Raw genomic sequence first — 21,335 nt, 5'->3', positions numbered from 1 at the left:
CCTGGCGCCCGCCAGAGAGAAGCAATAATGAGTAAGACAGGCCGGCCCTCCAAGAGCCACATTTGTGTCCCTTCTTGGAGGGTCACTGACAGCAGAGGCGAGGCCCCGCGACGCTCATTTAAATCAAGCAGGCAATTCTACTGCAGAGAATCGGGGGGTTAACTTAATCGGAACAGAAAGTGGATGGTTCAGGTACTCATGTTGGTTAGTTCTGGAATTAGCGAAGTATGGATCCCTGCACAGGCGCAGCAGGCAAAAAGGTAAAGGAGCTTGTTTTATTACAGTGTTTTTAACTACAAGTAGGCAAAGCAAAATTTATAATAAAACATTCTCCTGAATACTCCGAATTCTAAAAAATGTCTTGGCTTTCGATCCCGGAACCTGTAACTACTCTATTTGCATCGAATGCATAGAAAGTGAAAAAACATTTATGGCCAGAAACAGACTTTTAACTTTCACTTCGTAAAGGCAACATTTTCTGCGGCCCAGACATAAACGCTTGCAATAATCTTGCTTAATGCAACCCGTTCAGATTAAGCCAAAATTATCCCAGAGAATTAAAATCAGAAACAATCTGGGAGTTGTGTGAACTGTGATCACCCCCCCTCCCCCCCGCAAAAAAAAAAAAAAAACCCGAGAGGATAAACATTCTTTTTGCCAAGATTTCTTTGGGAACCCCCTGTGCTGCTCCGAGGAAGACAGGCCACAGGTAGTACCTAGTGTGTGCATCGGACAGCTCGCTTCAGAGGGTGATTTATTTTCGGGGCTGCTAAGCGGTGACGGGAGCACATCTGCTTCCCCGGTGGCCTGGGGTTGGTCTGTCCCTCCGAGCCCGAGCCCGAGCCCTGAGAGCAGCGGGTGCGGCCTGGAGCCTGAGGCCCCGCGGCCGGCCGGGCGCATCCATCAGTCGCAGCTGACTCCGGCTTCAGGGTCAGGAACGGCTGGACGGCTCTGTGCCTCAGTTTCCCCGTGCACAGAACGGGGCTGTGGAAGGGGTTCCGCGGGGTCACGCGCAGCTGGGGCAGTGCCTGGCAGGTGGCCCCGTGTGCCTCAGTTTCCCCGTGCACAGAGGGGGCTGCGGAAGGGGTTCCGCGGGGTTCCGCGGGGTCGGCGGGTGGCCGGCCTCCTCGCACGGGCACTAGGACTGCGCCGGGCGTGCCCGCGTCTCCGATATTGGCACAAGCAGCGCACACGGGCTGGGACGAGGGGCAGGGCCACGTGACCGTGACCGTGACCGGGACCGGGACCGGGCCGGGGCCGCAGCAGGGCGGGGCGCCGCGGGAGGGAGGCCGCGCCCGCGTGCCCGGCCGGGGCTGGCTCCGGGGGCGCCCGGGCCGCGGGGGGCGGGGGCGGGGGCGGGGGCGGGGGCGGGGGGCGGCGGCGCCGGGGCCGGTGAATCATCGCGGCGCACGCCGAGCCCGCGGCGGCGGAGGGCGGCGCTGGAAAATGGCTGAAGCGGGCGCGGGCTTGCTGGAGCAGCTCAAGTCCTGCATAGTCTGGTCCTGGACGTACCTGTGGACCGTGTGGTTCTTCCTCGTGCTCTTCCTCGTCTACGTCCTGCGCGTGCCCCTGAGGATCAACGACAACTGGAGCTCGGGTACGGCCGCCCCCGCCCCCGCCCCCGCCCCGCCCCTCCCCCCGCCGGCCCCGAAAGTTCCTGCAAGTCCCGGGGCCGCGCGCTCGGGGCCGCGGGGGGGCGCTCGGGGCGGGGGCGGGGGCGGGGCGGGCGGGGGGCGGAGGTGGAGCCAAGCCGCGCACTCGCCTCGCCGCCAGGCGCCCCCGCCCCGCCCCCGCCCCCAGTGCGGTCGGACCCCGCGGCCTCCCCGGGCGGCGGCGCTCGCGGCCGGGCTGTCGGGGCCACAGGGACCCGCGGGACTCGGACGCGCGGCGGGGCTGGGCGCGACCCCGCTGACCCCGCTGACCCCGCCCCCGCGGCCCCGGCCCTTGCGCCCCCCCCGCCTCTGCGACCCCCCGCGCCGCCCGCCCCTGCGCCCCCCGCCCCCGCGCCCCCTGCCCCTGCTCCTGTGCCCCGCGCCCCTGCGGCCCCCGCCCCTGTGCCCCCTGCCCCTGTGCCCCCGCGCCCCCGCGCCCCAGCGCCCCAGCGCCCCTTGCCCCAACGCCCCTGCGCCCCCTGCCCCTGCGCCCCCCGCGCCTCCCGCCCCTGCGCCCCCCGCGCCCTCTGCCTCTGCATCCCCTGAGCCCCCTGCCCCTGCTCCTGTGCCCCGCGCCCCTGCGGTCCCCGCCCCTGCGCCCCCTGCCCCTGCGCCCCCCGCGCCCTCTGCCCCTGCATCCCCTGAGCCCCCTGCCCCTGCCCCTGTGCCCCCGCGCCCCAGCGCCCCAGCGCCCCTTGCCCCAGCGCCCCCCGCCCCCGCGCCCCCTGCCCCTGCTCCTGTGCCCCGCGCCCCTGCGCCCCCTGCCCTGCGCCCCCCGCGCCCCCCGCCCCTGCGCCCCCCGCGCCCTCTGCCCCTGCATCCCCTGAGCCCCCTGCCCCTGCTCCTGTGCCCCGCGCCCCTTGCCCCCTGCCCCTGCGCCCCCCGCGCCCCCTGCCCCCCCGCCCCTGCTCCTGTGCCCCGCGCCCCTGCGCCCCCCGCCCCTGCGCCCCCCGCGCCCCCTGCCCCTGCGCCCCCGCGCCCCTGCGCCCCCCGCGCCCTCCCGCGCCCCGACGCCGGCCAGAGCAGCCCCGGGCGGTCCCAGGGAGCGGCGCCCGGCTGGGCCCGCGAGCACGAGTGCGTCCGCAGGGAAGGCTCCCGCGACCTCGTGGTGCTCGGTGGTCAGACCTTTAGATCCACCAAGAACGCCGCAGTTTCGCCGTCGCGGGTCCCACCTGCTGCGCGCTCGCTCCCCTGGCCCCGCGGCCCTGCTCGCGCCCCTGCTCGCGCGTCTCCCCCTCCCGGCGGCCCCCCGGCTTGTTACCGCCCGGGCCTCGGGGGTCTTGAGCGTCTCGACCTGAACTCGGGTCATGTTTGCACTCGCTTCCCGGTCTCCCTGGGAGGCGGGTCGGATTCTGGACCCTGCAGTCATCCGGCCCTTTCCATAGGTGTTGCTCAGCCTTGGGATGTCCTCCTCTCAAAGACGGTGCCTTCTGCTGTTTTTTTACTTTTTGTTTATTTTTTATTTTTATTTATTCATGAGAGACACACAGAGAGAGCGAGAGAGGCAGAGCCACAGGCAGAGGGAGAAGCAGGCTCCATGCGGGTGCCCGATGCGGGACTCGATCCCAGGACCCCGGGGTCACGCCCTGGGCCCAGGGCTGAGCCACCTGGGCTGCCCTCTGCTGTCTGTCTTTTAGAGCGGCTGATCGTCTTCCTTGGTTTAGGGAAATCTGTCCCCAAGACACCTCTAGTCCCCGAGCCCTGTGATTTTAAGAAGTCATTTGACTATATCTCGTAAGAGAATCGTATACTTATTGGTAAGTGGATTTGATTTCTTTCTCCCTAAAAATGTGGTTGTAGGGTTTTAAAACTGCGAACGTTTCTTTTTCAGTACGCATTTAAAAATTTGTAGTTTGGAGCACACCTTTGTATACTCCGTTGTTTAAAAGTAGGTTGAATAATCCTGTGTGTGTGTGTGTGTGTGTGTGCGCGCGCGCACGCATTTGCCCACAAGTGGCCCCTTACCATGCCGCGAGCAGAACAGGCAAGAAGCAGAAGTCCTACAGGGAAAATGGGGAGTTTCTAAGGAAGAAAGTCCTGTAAGATCCTTTCCCGGCAACTTTAAGTCTGGCATATCTCACACATACCTCTGTTAATTTGTATAGGATTGTTGCTCATTTGAGCTTATAAGAGAGAGAGAGTATGAAGGTGTGCCGCCCATGAGGGCCGGGTGGCACCAGATGTAGAATGGAGGGGCCCGAGGCGGTTTGCCCTAGTGATGTTGGGCTTCTGTTTTCAGTGTGGTTTTAGGTACATTTTAGTCATAGAGGAAGGTAGAAGGAGAAGCATATGGAGACACCTACCTCCGCTATTTTTGTGAGAAGATGGGGGAAATGGGGACATCGGACCCTCCTAGTGGGACTGGCCCTTGCAGGAAGATCTAAGTGGGTTCTAATGGGACTGATACTTGCTGTACCTAAGCCCTGGGGTGCTCACTCTTTCTGTAGCAGTGAAGGCAAGAGAGGCCCCCGAGTCTAGAGCTGCTCTTAAGGAGCTGCTGGGAGCACCGGCCTCCTTCCTCGGCAGAGGTGAGGACACATCGCGGGGAGGCCGCCGGGAGCCCAGGCCCAACTCTGTACTTTGTGCGATTGTGGAATCTGCTAAAAATGTTTCGGATACTTGCTTGGCACGATCTTCTCAATAGCTTGATTACTACGACGACGTTCATATTTACAACCTCATTTGATCTTATTTTTTGGTAAATGTGTTTCACTCAGTTTGCTTTTAAAAAAATGATTTCTTGAATGCCTCCCTCTGCATAGGACGTTGTGACAGGTACTGTAGTGGGAAAGATACACAAGTTTGTAAGACTCAGGCCAAATGAGGAGTTTACCACATGGGAACAGCTTCTGAGAGTGCAAAGTGGAGGAGCAGGGCAAGGCAGTGGGAGCTGCTGAACCTTGTTGGATGACGGGAAGTCCATGGTTCTGAGTTGGGGCTGCAGAGAGTGGTCCTCCCAAAGTCCCAGAGCTGTGGAAGTGCCAGTCAGATTCAGAGAACTATGAATCGTGTGGAATTTAAAATAATAATAAAAAAGGGACTTTAAAAAACAAGGATACCCTTGCTGCTCTTGTGTCATGTATAGTTTTCCAAGTGAAAATACCTTCTAGGGGATCCCTGGGTGGCTCAAGGGTTTAGCGCCTGCCTTGGGCCCAGGGCGTGATCCTGGAGCCCTGGATCCAGTCCCACATCGGGCTCCCTGCATGGAGCCTGCTTCTCCCTTTGCCTGGGTCTCTGCCTCTCTCTCTCTCTCTGTCTCTCATGAATAAATAAGTAAGATTTTTTTTTTTAAAAAGAAAAAACCTTTTATGCCTGAGTTTCATTGTTCGACTTGCCCACTCCTGCCATCTGGGGTCACTTGACCTTCACTGAATTGAGCCTGTGCCATTTAAGGATAAAGGTCAGAGACTTACACGGTACTCTATATTAGACCACGTCAGGAAGGAAAACGTCCCCTAGGCAACCAATTCTTGCAATGAAAAATGAATTTTCAGAAAGACAGGGAGAAAACAAACGCATTAGAAATAGCACCTACTGGTTAGCTTTGGTAATTGACTTTTTGATGCTCTGTCCTTCAGTCGGGTAGGAGAATGTTGAAGTAGTTCTGTGATTTACTGAAAATAGAATGAACTTCTGACGTGATTTTTAAAAACCCCAAATTCTGTTATTGCTTGTTAGCTTTCAAGTGGATTAATTTCCTAAAAAAATGCTTTTCCAAAAGGGCAGGAAGTTCATCGTAGCTAGGAGCAGTCATGCAGGATGTTATTCAAGAAAAACAGTAGAATAGATTAGTCTTCAAGCAGTAGCACTTTATACTGTAGTGTGGATAGCACTTTCTCATGTACTCTATGTTCTGAGATTTTGGATGCTGAATTTAAAGCACTTTGCGTGGTAACACCTTTTCTTTTCTTTTTTTTTTTTTAAAGAATTTTTTTAAACATTTTTTAAAATTTTTATTTATTTATGATAGAGGGAGAAGCAGGCTCCATGCACCGAGGGCCCGACGTGGGATTCGATCCTGGGTCTCCAGGATCGCGCCCTGGGCCAAAGGCAGGCGCCAAACCACTATGCCACCCAGGGATCCCAACACCTTTTCTTAAAATGTGCACCTTTACAACTATCGCACCAGGCCGTCTAAGCGATATTCCATTTCTTTTAACGTTTCCTGAAAAGCAAGCTTTCAAAGATCTTTGAAATCCTATTGAATTCTTTTTTTAGAAAACAGATGTAATAGTCTGACCCAGGCTTAAGTTTGTTTATATTATAAAAGGTTTTCGTGTTAATTAAGATGGTAAATACAGACGCAAGACTCTTCTATTACTGACCCGATGCGTCAGTGTCATTTAAGTGTGGCTCAGTTTTGAGTACTTTCGTATTGGAAATAGTTGCTCTAAGTTTAACACCCTGTATTTCTTGTCTCAATTTACTCAGGTCTTTTGTCCCTGTGCCTATTGTTCTAGAATGTTCTCCCCATCTGTAAATCCTACTCATCCTTCAGGGACCAGCTTGCCTGCTGCCTGCTGATCCTTTCAGCTCAAAGTGCTGTTCCCTCCACCTTTCAGAGCACTTATCTGAGAGGCACTTTGGCAGATTTTACCTTGCATGAATTTTTGTTGCAACTCTAGTTCTTTGTTTTCCAGTTTGATTTCTTGCACATAGTAGCAGTTCCTTTCCATTTACTGGATGAAGGAATCTCCAAATGGTGGGGTACCCAGTCAGTTGGGATTGGAACAGTGCAATTGATCCAACAGGTTGATGGATAAGTGCCTTACTTAAATTTCCATTTTTATTTTTACTTTTTTAAAGATTTTATTTATTTATTCATGAGAGACACAGAGAGAGAGAGAGAGACAGAGACACAGGCAGAGGGAGAAGCAGGCTCCATGCAGGGAACCCGATGTGGGACTGGATCCCGGGTCTCCAGGATCATGCCCTGGGCCACAGGCAGGGGCTAAACTGCTGAGCCACTCAGGGATCCCCAAATTTCCAGTTTTAGATCGAGGTCGGAAACTGACACGAAAACTTAAATTCTGTGATGGGTCACATGCATGTAATTCATGGTGTTCCAGTTCGCGAACACATAAAAGGACAATTTTCTTTTTTTTTTGACAATTTTCTAATTAACGTCAGCTTGGAGTTTAGGATACATCCCAGACATCTTAGTTGCCCTTATGTATTTTTGGAGACATTTGTCTCAGCCATTAATGAAGCAATGTAAGTGATACTTTTTTCTTAGGCCCTAATTTTCTGTACACGTACAGTGATAGCTTTATTTATTTATTTATTTATTTATTTATTTATTTATTATTTATTTATTTATTTATTTATTCATGAGAGGCACAGAGAGAGAGAGACACACAGGCAGAGGGAGAAGCAGGTTCCACGCAGGAAGCCCGACATGGGACTCGATCCTGGGTCTCCAGGATCACGCCCTGGGCTGAAGGTGGCGCCAAACCGCTGAGCCACCCGGGCTTCCCCAGTGATAGCTTTATATTCTTTAAGAATCTTTCTAGCTCTAAGATTCTGTTTCAGTGTCTTGGGATAAATTTCATTGAGTGCAGGGTATAGAAACAAATACGTGGACTTAATATATGTGAATATATATATATATTCAGTGAATTTAATTTCAGACACTATGTGGCTTTCTTCAGTGGCTTTCCATCTCACTGAAAATAAAATCCAGATATATTTCCTTGGCTTACAGAGTGAGATGGTCTGACCCATTTCCTATCTGAACTTCTACCATTCTTTTTTGAGGTTGCTACCATCCAAGACATATTGTGAGTTTTATTCTTAAAGATTTATTTATTTGAGAGAGAGAGAGAGAGAGAGCATGTGAGCACAGCTTGGGAGGGTGAGGGGGGGGGGCAGTAGCAGAGGGAAAGGGAGAGAGTGAATCTGGAGCAGATTGCCAACTGAGCCTGGAGCCCCACGGGGCTCATCTCAGGACCCTGACATCATGACCTGTGCTGAAATCAGGAGTTGGATGCTCAACCTACTGAGCTACTGAGGCGCCCCTGTTCTTTCTTATTCTTAAATATACCTTGCTTGCTCCTGCCTTACGGCTTTTGGATTAGCTGTGCCCTCCACCAAGAATGCTTTCCTACTTGATTTTTGCACAATAGTCTTACCAGTCACATCTCTGCTTAAATTCACTCTTTTGAGAGGTTTTCCCTGATGACCCAGTTTAAGTCTGTAATATCACCAGATTTGAATTCTCTGCATAGCACTTAGCACTGTTCAATATAGTTCTTGTTTGTTTGCTTATGCATTCTTATAGTTGTACCCCAGGTGACTGTAAACTCCATGGGAGTAGGGGTCTTGTTTTGTCTCAGTGTGTATCCCCAGGATCTTGAACAGTGACTCTTTGGGTCTAGTTCTTACTATGTATTTATTGGATGAATGAAAAACTGTGTCGGTTGGTTGTGGTGACTAGCAGTAATACTGTTCTTTAGGAAATGATTTTGGAATCTATCATGTAGTCATTTCTTACGAGATGGAGAATTGTGTTCACTGACTCCTAAGTTATAAAGACTACTCTGAGATGTTTACTGATGTTCCAAATATTTATGTATAAGTTTTTAAGAGAGATTATTTATTTATTCATGAGAGACACAGAGAGAGAGGCAGAGACATAGGCAGAGGGAGAAGCAGGCTCCCTGCAAGGATCCCGATATGGGATCATGCCCTGAGCCAAAGGCAGATAGATGCTCAACCACTGAGTCACCCAGGTGCCCCCCAAAATATTTTGATCCTTTCTTTAGGGGTAGAGTATAAGGAAGGCTATTGTTCTGGTCCATATTGTAAAGTAAATTTAATATAAAAAAATGTCAAAAGTAAAAAATTGATCGCATTAGGAGGCAGTTTGTGTACTATACCCTGGAACTTCAGACATAGGATTTGCAGAGTTAGGTACTTTATATTACCTGTAAGGAAAGCGCTCGGGATTCTACTAACACAGGAAAAGTTCTTGTATGTGGGGAAAGATAGGGTAATAGAAGAAAGATTTGGTTGGGAAAATTTTCACAGCGCTATTGTCAGGCATTATGAAACTTAACACATAGAAGTATAATTTGAAGTGATTAGAAATACTTAAGCCCAATTTTCAGTTCATATATTTGCATATTCCCTCCACTAACTAAAGAAGCATTTCAAAGTTTATATGAGAAGCCAAAGTGAGAATGGTTTCAGCGTTAAAGAAATTTGCCTCATTGCCAATTTTATTGGAATGTTTCTTTCTCCATAAAGTATTGCATATCTGCTAAAAGAAAGAAATACAAGCTATGATGAGGTGAAAGAAGCATTGAATTTAGAATATTTGAATTCAGATCCCAGTTTTGCCATCTGCTGGGTAACGTTGGACAAATTACTTTGGGAGACTTTTATCATTTATAAGATGAGGACATTAATCTCCATTTCTGAGATTTATTTTGAACTCTAGATGAAATATCCTTTAGGACTGAGCCCTGCGCACATAAACAATATTAGCAACCATATATTGTGTACTTGGTTATCTAGTCCATTTCACTGACCCTGAACTGTGTTCATTCATTAGTTAATTCATTCATCCACTGGTTTGTTTATTCATTTATTTGGAGAGGACAGGTAGGTACCTGGAGGTTGAAGTTGTATTATTCTTGTCAGTTGTGATTTGGACCTACAATCTCACGTCAGCTATATTCCTCCCAGTTCCTGCACTTGTTTTCTATGCTGAACAATTATCATCCTCTAATATATTGTCTTGTTCATTAATCCTTCCAGGTATATTTGCTCCCTATGAACAAGGGCCATAGATGGTAAAGTCATATCTTAAAAACAAGATTGAATGTAAATTTTGTGATTTGAACTAGGAAGGGGATGAAGAGTCAACCCTTAATGAGTTCTTACATGAGCCTGGCACTGTGTTGCTTGCTTTATCATTGGTTGTTAGGCTCCCTGGGCTTGCCCATCAAAGTCTGTTCACATCCCACATGAACACCATGGCTCATACTCTAATTCACATGTGGAATGAAAATCAGCAAGACGAAATAACTATAGTTATGATACTAGTTGTCCGATTGAAGGAAACAATACAAGTGAACACATTTTAAAAATATGTTTTGATGGGAAAACAGCCTAATTTATGAATGAGGATGAGAACTTGGTAGAGAGCTTTGGATGGGACTGTTTCCTTAGTATACTCAGAAGAACTTGAGAGCAGGGGTTATGACATTTTCATCTTCATATTTCCATCATTTGGTCATCACCCAGTGATGATACGTGAAAAGGTGAATGCTTTAGTATTTTTAAGGCTTTCCAAGATTAATGGCACTAGGGGTACTTTTCTTATTTTATTTCACCACCTAAGATTTTTCTCTCCTCAGGTTCAGAGGGTTGTTGCTCATACCCAGGATTCAAGGTTGGGCTTATTGTTTGGCTCAAAACTGAAACTCAGAGAGATAGAAGGATTCTTCTTAGGTAACTGGGACAAAAGCTAGAAGACAATGGAGGAAAAAGAGGGTTCTTCTGATTTAAAGGAGGAGTTTGCCCAGAATGGAACTAACGGAGAAATTCAGAACTGGAAAACACTAAGGAGAAGAGACCGTGTGATGTAAACTAGTCAGATGGGTCAGCACGCTCAGTAATTGTCTAAATGTGGGGCTGAAATGGGATGGACACAAAGTGTGGAAGTGGACAAATAACACAACTTAAGGAGTATTTATAAGTGCTAAATAGACTAGAGTAAGTACAACTCTGGGCATTCTATGAATATTTCTGTGGTTGAGATCAGTTGCCTTTGGCTTACTAGCCTGGTGGTAAAATTGGTTCCTTAACGGGAATGCAACTTCATATGAGATGGTAAATTGAAAGTGCTTTGTAGACTGTAAACTGTTATTTAAACCCAAGGCATTATACAGTAGGTTGTTTCTCTAGAAGTTTGTATTCTATAGGCTTTCACAGTGAAATGATAGTTAAAATATATAATGGGATCTCATTTATCCTGGATAGTCTTTCTAAAGAATATCTAAGAGTTGTACTAAGCAGGGTAATGGCTTGTTGGATTTATTTATTTTTTAAAGCAGGGCTTTTTCAACAGAGGGTTTCAACTTACAACCCTGAGATCAAGACCCAAGCTGAGATCAAGACTCAGACACTCAACTGAATGAGCAACCCAGGTGCCCTTTGCTGGACTGTTTCTAACCACACAGTACTGAGCAGTCTGTTTGTTATAAATATGAAACAGTATCTTCTAGCATCCTTATTGTATTTGAGATGTCATTGTAAAGATACCTATAAAGAGGTTTTACTTTCCCAGAAGAGAGAGAATGTGTAATGAAATTCATTTTTGATGTTACAAAGGAGCAGGGCAGTTGCTCATGTGTTGCTCTTACCAGTCATTCAAATATAGCAAGCATTCTTGCACTACCTGCTGTGCTAAAACAGGAAGCTGACAGGCTCATTTAGCTCCAGCAGTATTTCTTTCTTTTTTTTTTTTCTTTTTTATTTATTTATGATAGTCACACAGAGAGAAAGAGAGAGGCAGAGACATAGGCAGAGGGAGAAGCAGGCTCCATGCACCGGGAGCCCGATGTGGGATTCGATCCCTGGTCTCCAGGATCGCGCCCTGGGCCAAAGGCAGGCGCCAAACCGCTGCGCCACCCAGGGATCCCCATCCAGCAGTATTTCATATTAGCTGTGGCTGTGGCCCGAGGAGTCTCTGTTTAATTCCAATACTAAATCTCGCAGCAAAATAAGGCAACATTTATCTGAGAAGGCACTTTTTCTTCTCTGAATTTTAGGAAACTGAAAGTGTGCTTAGCCATAAGCATACTTTGTGGAGAAGTCTAACTTTTCTTAAATTGACTTACAGATCTAATAAAGGATCCTGGTTAAGGTCAGTCTTTTTGAAAATTTGAGCAAGCCTGGAGAAGACTTTGAAGGAATCTCTCACGTCACTGAGCAAGGACTCTGTCCGTTGTTGTTGTTGCTGTTGTGTTTTATATAAAAAAGTTAAACAACTTAAAATAACACAAGCAGTTGAAACACTCGGAGGCATAAAAGTCTTAAAAAAAGAAGTGGCTCTTAAGCAGTTTGGATCTGGATTTTTGTGTGATCTACAGTTAGAGGATTTTTTTGTTTTGTTATGAAGTCCACGATAATACCATTGTGTAAGTGTTATTGATTAGCAGTAGGTAATAGTAGAATGCTTACAGTTCTTCCCTCTGTTAAGCCTTTCCAGTTTCTAGTTGCTTTCTCTTGGGAATGAGAGAATAAAATTTACTTTTTTACCAAATTGATCTTTTTCATTTATTTGGGAGGGTACTGTTTGTCAAGTATTACTAATAGCACTGATAAAATAATGCTCTTGGGTGTTTATTGCACTCACTTGACTCAACTGGTGTCCTTCCAGGATATATGTTTCTATTCCTATAGTGTCACATAGTAAGAACTGGTGTGATCTGGTTTTGTGGGAGGGGAATGCCTATCCTCCATCACTGATATCTTTTATTTAAAACAAAACAAAACAGGGATCCCTGGGTGGCGCAGTGGTTTGGCGCCTGCCTTTGGCCCAGGGCGCGATCCTGGAGACCCAGGATCAAATCCCACGTCGGGCTCCCGGTGCATGGAGCCTGCTTCTCCCTCTGCCTGTGTCTCTGCCTCTCTCTCTCTCTCTGTGACTATCATAAATAAATAAAAATTAAAAAAAAATAAAAAATAAAACAAATAGAGCAAAACTAATTGTACTTTTCTCAGTTCAGGCTTAGAGTACTTGACATTATGGTTTAGAGAGACAAGTCTTTCCTACCTTGTTTGGCTCTTTTAGCAAAGAGAATGTTTTAGGTTGCTCCCTTACATTTGAGAGATGAAGTGGGAGAGGCTAAATGATAACTTTTAAATATTAGAAAGTTGCTTCTTGATTATTTTTTTCTCTAAACTGGAAGTTGTATGCACATTATCATTATCATTCAGTAAAAGTCTAAAAATGTAATATGAAAAATCTTATAGCAGATTTAATCTGTTGGAGAAAATCATTATCCTAAGTAAACTTTTTTTCTGTACATTATTCGTACAATCAAATTCTTAGGGGAAAGTATAGAAGCAATGGCAGTTAAGTTTGAATAAAGATACACAGATAGTTGCTTTTTTTTTAATTTTTATTTATTTATGATAGTCACACAGAGAGAGAGAGAGGCAGAGACATAGGCAGACGGAGAAGCAGGCTCCATGCACCGGGAGCCTGACGTGGGATTCAATCCCAGGTCTCCAGGATCGCGCCCTGGGCCAAAGGCAGGCGCCAAACCGCTGCGCCACCCAGGGATCCCAGTTGGTTTTGGTTATAAAAGTATTTCTAAAAATGATTGGTTTTTACAAACAGTTTTGTTTTTTTGCTTACCTACAGAAAATAATGTAATAATTTCTGGTAGATTTTAAAGGACAGTGAAAAGAACTATAATTCTTAAAAATGAGCATTTTTAGTTTTACCCATGAGAATCTATGTGACTGCGAAAGCAAGTAAGATACTTAAAACTAAGACATGTTAATGTTCAAGTGGGAGGAAATCTAAATTCAAAGCTTGCACCAAAACTTCCCAGCTAAGAACGAACAGAGGTTTATTATTGCTCAGTCCCAAGGGAAAACTTAAATGATATTAAGTGTAGAGATTAGCAGGCTGGAACTAGCCAGGGAAACCGAGTCGTGTAGCAGAGGGCACTGGTAAGGGCTTTTCCCTACTGAGTCTGGAGCATTATGGCTCCCCCTTGTTTCATGTCTAGCTTACTCTTGAGGAATAAACATGACTTAGAAGTAGAACACAAAGGTTTATTTATTTATTTATTCATTCATTCATTCATTCATTCATTCATGAAGACACAGAGAGCGAGACAGGCAGAGGGAGAACAGGCTCCACGCAGGAAGCCCCATTTGGGACTCGATCCCGGGTCTCCAGGATCACGCCCCAGGCCGAAGGCAGCGCTAAACTGCTGAGCCACCCAAGGCTGCCCACACAAAGGCCTTTTTAATATGTATTCTTCTGTTTATAATACCTGCAAAAACTAAGGGAGATGTAAAAATATTTAGACATTAAGATAGTTATATTATACAAGGATTACCCTCCTTTGTTGCAGTCTCAGTTTATTATCTCAATAAAACATTATATTTCATTAAAAATATGCTATTGATATGTGAATACTATTAATATTTAGCTTTATAGAAATCTCTTTTGGTCATTGACCAGGCAACTAGAAAAGTGGGGAGGGTGTGGAGGAATGGAAATATGACCAAGATGTGGTCATCTTGTCTGTTTTATTTAATGTATTCATAAACAATATATAGCAATTTTGTGACTTGAAAATATTTACAAAAATAAGTAGTAATAAGATAATAACCAAGGGTACTGGACATACTTTTCAGTAAGTTGTTTCTGTTATCTGACATTACGCTTATGAAATTTTTACATGTTGTAGCTGTGGTTCATTTATATTTATTTAGTTAGTTAGTAAGTAGGCTCCACACCCACACTCACCACCCTGAGATCAATACCTGAGCTGATATCAAGAGTTGGAAGCTGGGATCCCTGGGTGGCGCAGCGGTTTGGCGCCTGCCTTTGGCCCAGGGCACGATCCTGGAGACCCGGGATCGAATCCCACATCGGGCTCCCGGTGCATGGAGCCTGCTTCTCCCTCTGCCTGTGTCTCTGCGCCTCTCTCTCTCTCTCTGTGACTATCATAAAAAAAAAAAAAAAAAAAAAAAAAAGAGTCGGAAGCTTAACCAGCTGAGCCACCCAAGTACTGCAAGTGCCCCTGTAGCACATTTATTTTAATTGCATGGTATTCCATTGTATGAATGTACCAAGGCATATACATTACATTATGAATGGACAGCGAATGCTGCATTGGGCCTCTTTGCACTTGTGTCTGATTTCCCCAGGGAAGGGATTATTAATGGTAATAGGACCCAATAGGGGAAGTTTGGACATTTGTGGGGGACCTTTTTACTTTCACCATGGTTGGCTAATATTAAAAGGATGAGGACAAGGATGCTTGATGACCCGCAATGTGTGTGTTTGCTTGTGCCCCACATAACTTTTAGATATCTCCCGTAGGTATTCATATAGGAAAAAAAAAAATCTGTTTATAATTATGTGACTCCAGAGTGTTCATTCTACATTTAATCCTAAAATATATTTCTAATAGTTACAGTATATGCTCTTGTTTTTAGAATTCAAATTACCATGTAAATTGACAAAAGACTTTACTTTGTTCAGAACTTCACCAAAAATTGTTAACCATTTTGGAAACTCATGACCCCAGTGGCAATACAGTTTGTAGTGTCTGGGTCACTAATACAGCACTCTTGCATCAGACTGCCTTGGTAGATTTTGCCTTTTTGGTGATGCTTTGTAGGAGTACGAGTATCTGTCTACTTCATGAAGTCTTCCACCAAATTCATAAAAACTTTGCATTCTGAATACAGTTGAACTATTTTAAACAGGACTGGGCCTGGGGTGAGGCAAGTGAGGTGCCTAGGTGCAGAATTTAAGGATATATACTCACTGTCACGGTCCTGCAAGCACAGCTTTAGCACTTGTAGGACTTTGCTTCCTTAAATTACACACCCAAGGCCGCTTGCCTGTATCATCTTAGGTCTGGCCCCAGTTATATACGTTATGTTCTGTTCATCTTTCCTTTATGTTACTGTTAGGATATTACATTGATTTTTTTTTTTTTTGGAAATTTATGCAGGAGAGTAGATGATCTGTTAAGCTTGTTATAGTATAGAAAGAGGGTATTTAAAATTATTTGTTATAAAAAGGAGGTGTAGATCTGATTGAGCTGAGCACCTCTTCATTAGGGCATGTACTTGGAAGCGTCCCTTTCTTGGCCATCTGAACATCTCTAACTTTATTGGATATTGCCAGATTACTTTGCAGATGGTTGTAGCGGTCAGAGTGCTGCAGTAATGCTACATAAAATAGAAACAAACAAAGAAATGCTTTAAAACTAGTGGCTTAGAATAGTAAGTAATCATTTGTCCCCATTGATTTGTGAGTTGGTTTCAACTCAGATGAGTTAGTCTGGATTCCTGATATCCAGGCTCTGGGCTCTAGTCTGTTGGCTGCAGGTTGGATTAAGGTTGGATTCAAGTCTGCTCCATTTTTCTCAGTCTCTTAGACAAACCAGCTACCCATTCTGGGAAAAGGCAAAAGCGAAAGGAAGACAGGTAGAAGTATGTAAAACTTCATGTGGGCGATATCGAGAACTGGCTCATGGCCACTTCTGCTCCTTTTCTGTTGGCCAAAGCAAAGTCACATGGCCAAGCCCAACGTGGTAGGGTCGGGAAGTATATACTCTGTCAATTCTAGTAGGTGCTGCTACAAAGTCAGCTGTCAAAGATGTGGATCATAATTCCAAAACAAGGAAGATACGAAGAACGTTGACCAACGATTCAATTTACCACAGTGGTTATTCCATTACATACTTTACCAGGCAACATTGTCACCAAATCTTGCTGTTACCAGACTTCAACATTTTTGTTCCTTTGGTGTGTGCCACATGATATGCTGTTAGTTTAATCTCCACTTCCAGTTGTATGTGTCGTTCAGCAGCCATTGAGGCACTGCTGGTTTCTGTGGGACTGATAGGGCTTCGTATTGCCAGGGCAGGTCTGTTCTACAAGAGTATATGGAATTTGTTTCTTTTACAGCTGGGAGAAAAGCCACCTCACTATCAGGGTTTGGTACATCCCTTCATGCTGGAATAGTACATTCTTACACGACTTGATACTCAGAAGTTCAGGTCTTTTCTATGCAATTCTTTGACTTTTCAGTGTGATTTCTAGGACTTTCATGGCCTAGTTTTGGTTAATCTCTCTCCTTGCCCCCCACAAACTCCTTTGCAGCACTGTCTGCACACTGCTGGTAAGTCAGGGCCAACATGTCTGCTTGGCTTGGTCTTTCAGAGGCGATTTTCGTCTGGAATGCAGCTGCCTGGGGCACCACACCCTGAATGGTGGTGGGGTTTTAATGTTGAAGCCACAGTTTCAGTAGGTGGGTGGGCAATTCCAGGATTCTATTCCACAGACTCGTGGTTGGCACCTTGCTACATTCCTCAGCATCAATAAATTTTATCCTGTCCAATAAGCAGGGAGAGGTGCCAGGAGTTTAGCTGAGTCATTCCTCGTCTCCTTCTGGCCAGCCTCACGTTCTCTGGTAAAACAGGTAGGCTAACTCGGCCATTGGCAGTCTTCAACGAGAGAAACAATAGGTCAGGAATGCTGGGCCAGTGTGTGTGGAACAATGTGTCCCTTGCCAGGGAAGGGAGAGGCTGCTTCCTGACTGCAGTGTAAGCTCTTCTGATGTCTTCAGAGCTCCTTTTTCCCTGGAGGCACCAGTTTCCACAGGATTAGTGAGGATGAATCCCATTTCTGAGGTCTTAGAATCCGGTATCTTGAAAGGCAACAGAGGAGACCAAAGGTGGAATGGACCGGGTGGATCCTAGAAAAGGCTGTTGACTACAACTTTGTGTGAGGATTTTTGAGTGGGGGAAATGAAATGCTTTGATATTTATTATGGAGAGAATTATTGCTTGCAAAGATCAGCGCACTATGCCACTGAAGGTCCCAGCAGGGAACAGATCATACAGTCAGATTGTTTGTTGAGAAGAATTTAATCAAGGGATTATTTATGAAGATGTGGGCAGGTAGTACTAAAGGATATTTTATTAGTAATAAAAAATAGTGCGTTACCAGCACCAGGGAGCCATAAGGACCTGCAGGTCTGAGATGACTTTCGGGGACCTGGAGAGAGAGCTGTGGAAAGGCTATGCCCTTTGGTTGAGAGACGCGGCCAGACTGTGACTCTGGCAGGACTCCTACGTTGAGAACTAGCGGAGAACGCCTGTCCCTGTTGTCCTCTTACTCTTTCAGCCCCTCGTTGGAGTTTCTCATGGGCTGATCTAGAAGCCAGAGGGCAGAGTGGGAAAGGTGGGAAGTAGACATGGAGGGTGAAGGGAGAAGGCCTAGCTTAAGGCATTTTTCTTTGACTCCTTGGACCATTTTTTTTTTTTTTCTTAGAAAAAGTCTTTCTCAAGGTTCTGTTTTCGACACTTTACTTAAACTGTACCCTTGAGTAATCTCATAGAGACATAAGTAAATTGGGCGTAGATTTCTTTTCTGATCCTCTCCCAACCTCCAGGTTTGCATTCTTAAGGGCCTGTTGGATGTTTTTCCATTGAGACGCAGATCACCAGCCCCTCTCTTCACCAGCTCCCCCTCTTCTTTTTGCGAGGACGACGGAGCTCAGTTTTTCTTAAAGATCCCACCACTTTCAAGACACTTAGTAATCTTCATCTGTGCTTTCCTTTATATGGGTTAGTTGGCAGATCCTGCCTCACGAATCTCTCTTCAATTTCTGCTTCTGCCTTTACTTCAGCTTTTATAATCTTATAATAGTCTCCCAAACGATCTCTCTGCCTCTAATCTCTCCTAATCTGTTCTGCATACTGGAATTTTGCTTTTAAATCCCTTCATGTTTTCCTGTTGCTTGCCAGATAAAATAGATCCATCCAAGCCTAACAACATGCTAGGCCCTCTTCCATTAGCTCCAGTGAACCTTCCGAGGTTGATACTCAGTACTGACCCTAATATTCCACGTGTCCTCAGAGCTTACTTTACTTCATGCAGCATCGTTTCTATGCTCCTATTCTTAATTATCTTAAAAATTCCTTACTTTTCTTATCGTGGAAGCCAGATGACTCCTCTGCAAGGTGGATACCTCTAGCTGATCTGAATCCAAATGGTTCCAAATATCCCAGATTCTAAGCGCCTCTCATAACCCATATACTCCATCGACTCCTTAATCTCCTTGGCCTTTGTTTTCTGAGGAGCTTGACCTTTCCTTCCAGAGTCTTACTCCTACACCATGGTGCCTCCAGGCCCATGAGCCCATGGACTCTGAGGACCCTAGGCCTTCTTCCCCTCGGCATGTGTTCCTCTCTAAGCCGAGCCCTTCTGTTTGATGTTGCTCATACGGAACAACTGACAGTGTACATGGAGGCCTCTCTGGCAGCCCTTATTCATTTTTTTTAAACTAAAATTTTTACTTGAAAATAATCTCAAACTTACAGAGAAGTTGAAAATGTAATAAATACTCTGGTGTTAGGGTGTTAGTAGCAAGAGGGAACCATTACTTGTTTTTTTTTTTTTTTTCCTCCTTCCAGAACCATTAGAGAGAACATTGTTGATGTGATTCCCTTTATTTTAGTATGTATTTCCTACAAACAAGGGTGTTCTACATAACCGGAGTAAAACCATCAAAATACATTGATTTTGATAATCAATTTAATCAGAAATCAGTACAGTACCAATTAATCAATAACCAACCAGTAACTAGTTATGAGACCCTATTTGAGTCTCACCAGTGTTACCGGTAATGTGCTTTTTATAGCAAAAGGTTGCGGTTTGCAATCATGCATTGCATTTAGTTGCTGAGCCTCTCTAGTCTTCTTTAGTTTGGAATAATTCCTTAGTCTGTCTTTGATTTTCATATCCTGGATGCTTTTGATGAATATATGCCAGTTATTTTTTTTTTAAGGTTCTTTGTTTATTTATTCATGAGAGACACAGAGAGGCAGAGACACAGGAAGAGGGAGAAGCAGGTTCCCTGCAGGGAACCCGATGCTGGACTCGATCCCAGGACCCCGGGATCACGACCTGAGCCAAAGGCAGACGCTCAACCACTGAGCCACCCAGGTGCCCCTATATGCCAGTTATTTTGTAGGATACCCTTCAATTTGGAATTGGCCAGTGGTTCTCGGTAATTAAGTTCAAGCTGTGTATGCATCTTTGGCTGGAATATCACAGTAATGATGCTTTGTTTTTCACATTGGATCCTTTCAGGTGGTATATTATTTTTATTTGTCCTGTTAGTGGTGATGCTCATTTTGATAACTTGATTAAGCTGGTATCTGCAGGGATTCAGGACTGTAAAGTTACTCTTTGTTGTTTTGTAGTTAGTATTTGGTGAAGTCCCTTGAAACCATGTAAATTCTTCATCAGACTTCTAATGTATGAATTTCTTTCTTTTTTCTTCCTTTCTCTCTCTCTCTCTCTCTCTCTAAGTAGGCTAATTGTGGAGCCCATTGTAGAGCTCAAACTCATGACTCCGAGATCAAGACCTGAGCTGAGCTAAGAGTCGGACACTTAACCTACTGAGCCATACAGGCGCCCCTTCATTTAATTTCTTGATACTAGTATGGATTCCTGGTTTCCTGTTTTGTTCAGGGGCTATAATTTGTTACTCATTATTATTTTGATGGTTCAACTGTCTCAGATTTGGCATAGGTAAGCCCCTTCAAACTGGCTTCTACATTCTTTTGACATGTCCCTGTCATTCTTTGAGGACTTGATTACTTTCTAAGACGTTCTGGTCACAACTTGTACTAAATTTACCGGCTCCAGCCTTGGAATCGACAATTTCTCTAAGGAACTTTCTTTCCTTTTAGTGGAGTAAAATGTTAGAGCCAAGATCTGGGCATAAGGTGTGCTTTTTGCTATTAGAGTATTGCTGTTCCCAGTCCTTTCAAGAGGACAGAGCAAGGGAATATATGTAGATATAGACATGTATATTTCTTTATATCTACGTATTCCTTGTCTCCCTTGAAATCATGAGTTCATGTTGATACCTCAGATTCCAATCTAATCTGAGATTCATTTAGTTTTCCTCCTTTCCTTCATTGCTCCACTGATAGTGAGAAACCTGGGTCCCCTTATCCTTAATATTTTTACTATTTGCTCAATGTATCTGTATGTAACCAAGGTCTCTTAATATCCCTCCTCACCTCACTATGGCTCTGACACACTTGGATCCTGAAACCACATGCTGAGCAGTCCTCCGCAGAGGCCTCTTTGGGCTCCGGCACTAGTGCCTCTGCATCTGTCTCCACTTCTGCTAAGGAGATGTCGTGCTCACATTACTCAGCTCTGGCATCACACATGGGGTCACTACCTGTTCTTACAACCTTCTTATGCTGCTTGGGCCCTGACACCCCAGGTGGGGCTGCTCTCTTGCACAGATGCTCTCTTCACCCCGCAGCTGGAACTCTGTGCTGGTGCTGCTCCCCACTGTGTGTTATCACCGGGCCACCTTGCTTGGCCCTCCTTATGAGTTGAGAACTGAAATATTCAGGGACAAAAGAGAAGAGGTGAACTCCTCTTTAAGTGTCCCCTCCTGGGCAGCCCAGGTGGCTCAGTGGTTTAGTGCTGCCTTCAGCCCAGGGCCTGATCCTGGAGACCTGGGATCGAGTCCCATGTCGGGCTCCCTGCATGGAGCCTGCTTCTCCCTCTCCCTGTGTCTCTGCCTCTCTGTGTGTCTCTCATGGATCATGGATAAATACAATCTTTAAAAAAAAAAAAAAAAGCGTTCCCTCCCCACCCTTATTTAAAAAAAAAAAAAATCCAAATAATCTGTTAGTTACTGCAGACTTGGAATTTCAACGGACCTGGCTTCAAAGTCTTATCCTTTTTCATTAAGTTGTGCCATCATCTACTTGTTAAATTCTCCAGTTATTTTTTTTTAAAGAGTTATTTATTTATTTATTTTAGTGAATGAGAGCTCCGGGAACGTGCAAATGAGCAGGGGGAGGGGCAGAGAGAGAGGGAGAGAGAAACTCAAGCAGGCTACATACTGAGCATGGAGGCCTGGAGCTC

At 45.7% G+C, this 21,335-nt stretch overlaps 1 protein-coding gene across 13 annotated transcripts in view; it reads left to right on the top strand.

Moving 5' to 3' along the window:
• The first annotated feature begins 1,364 nt into the window (after nucleotides 1–1,364).
• ST7 (suppression of tumorigenicity 7) overlaps nucleotides 1,365–21,335 on the top strand; it is a 241,685-nt gene continuing 221,714 nt past the window's right edge. For 4 of the 13 annotated variants that reach the window (XM_072783327.1, XM_072783324.1, XM_072783321.1 and 1 more), the window contains exon 1: nucleotides 1,369–1,597. In XM_072783327.1, coding sequence (XP_072639428.1) covers nucleotides 1,447–1,597 — 151 coding nt within the window. In that variant the 5' untranslated portion in view covers nucleotides 1,369–1,446. Of the gene's footprint in view, nucleotides 1,598–3,200; nucleotides 3,410–21,335 lie in introns of those variants that run through there. The other 9 variants (XM_072783323.1, XM_072783322.1, XM_072783335.1 and 6 more) reach the window with 9 other exon arrangements.

Source organism: Canis lupus, chromosome 18 (genome assembly GCF_048164855.1).
Source record: "Canis lupus baileyi chromosome 18, mCanLup2.hap1, whole genome shotgun sequence".
NCBI classification, from domain to species: domain Eukaryota; kingdom Metazoa; phylum Chordata; class Mammalia; order Carnivora; family Canidae; genus Canis; species Canis lupus.
This window is presented reverse-complemented; position numbering and strand designations above follow the sequence as displayed.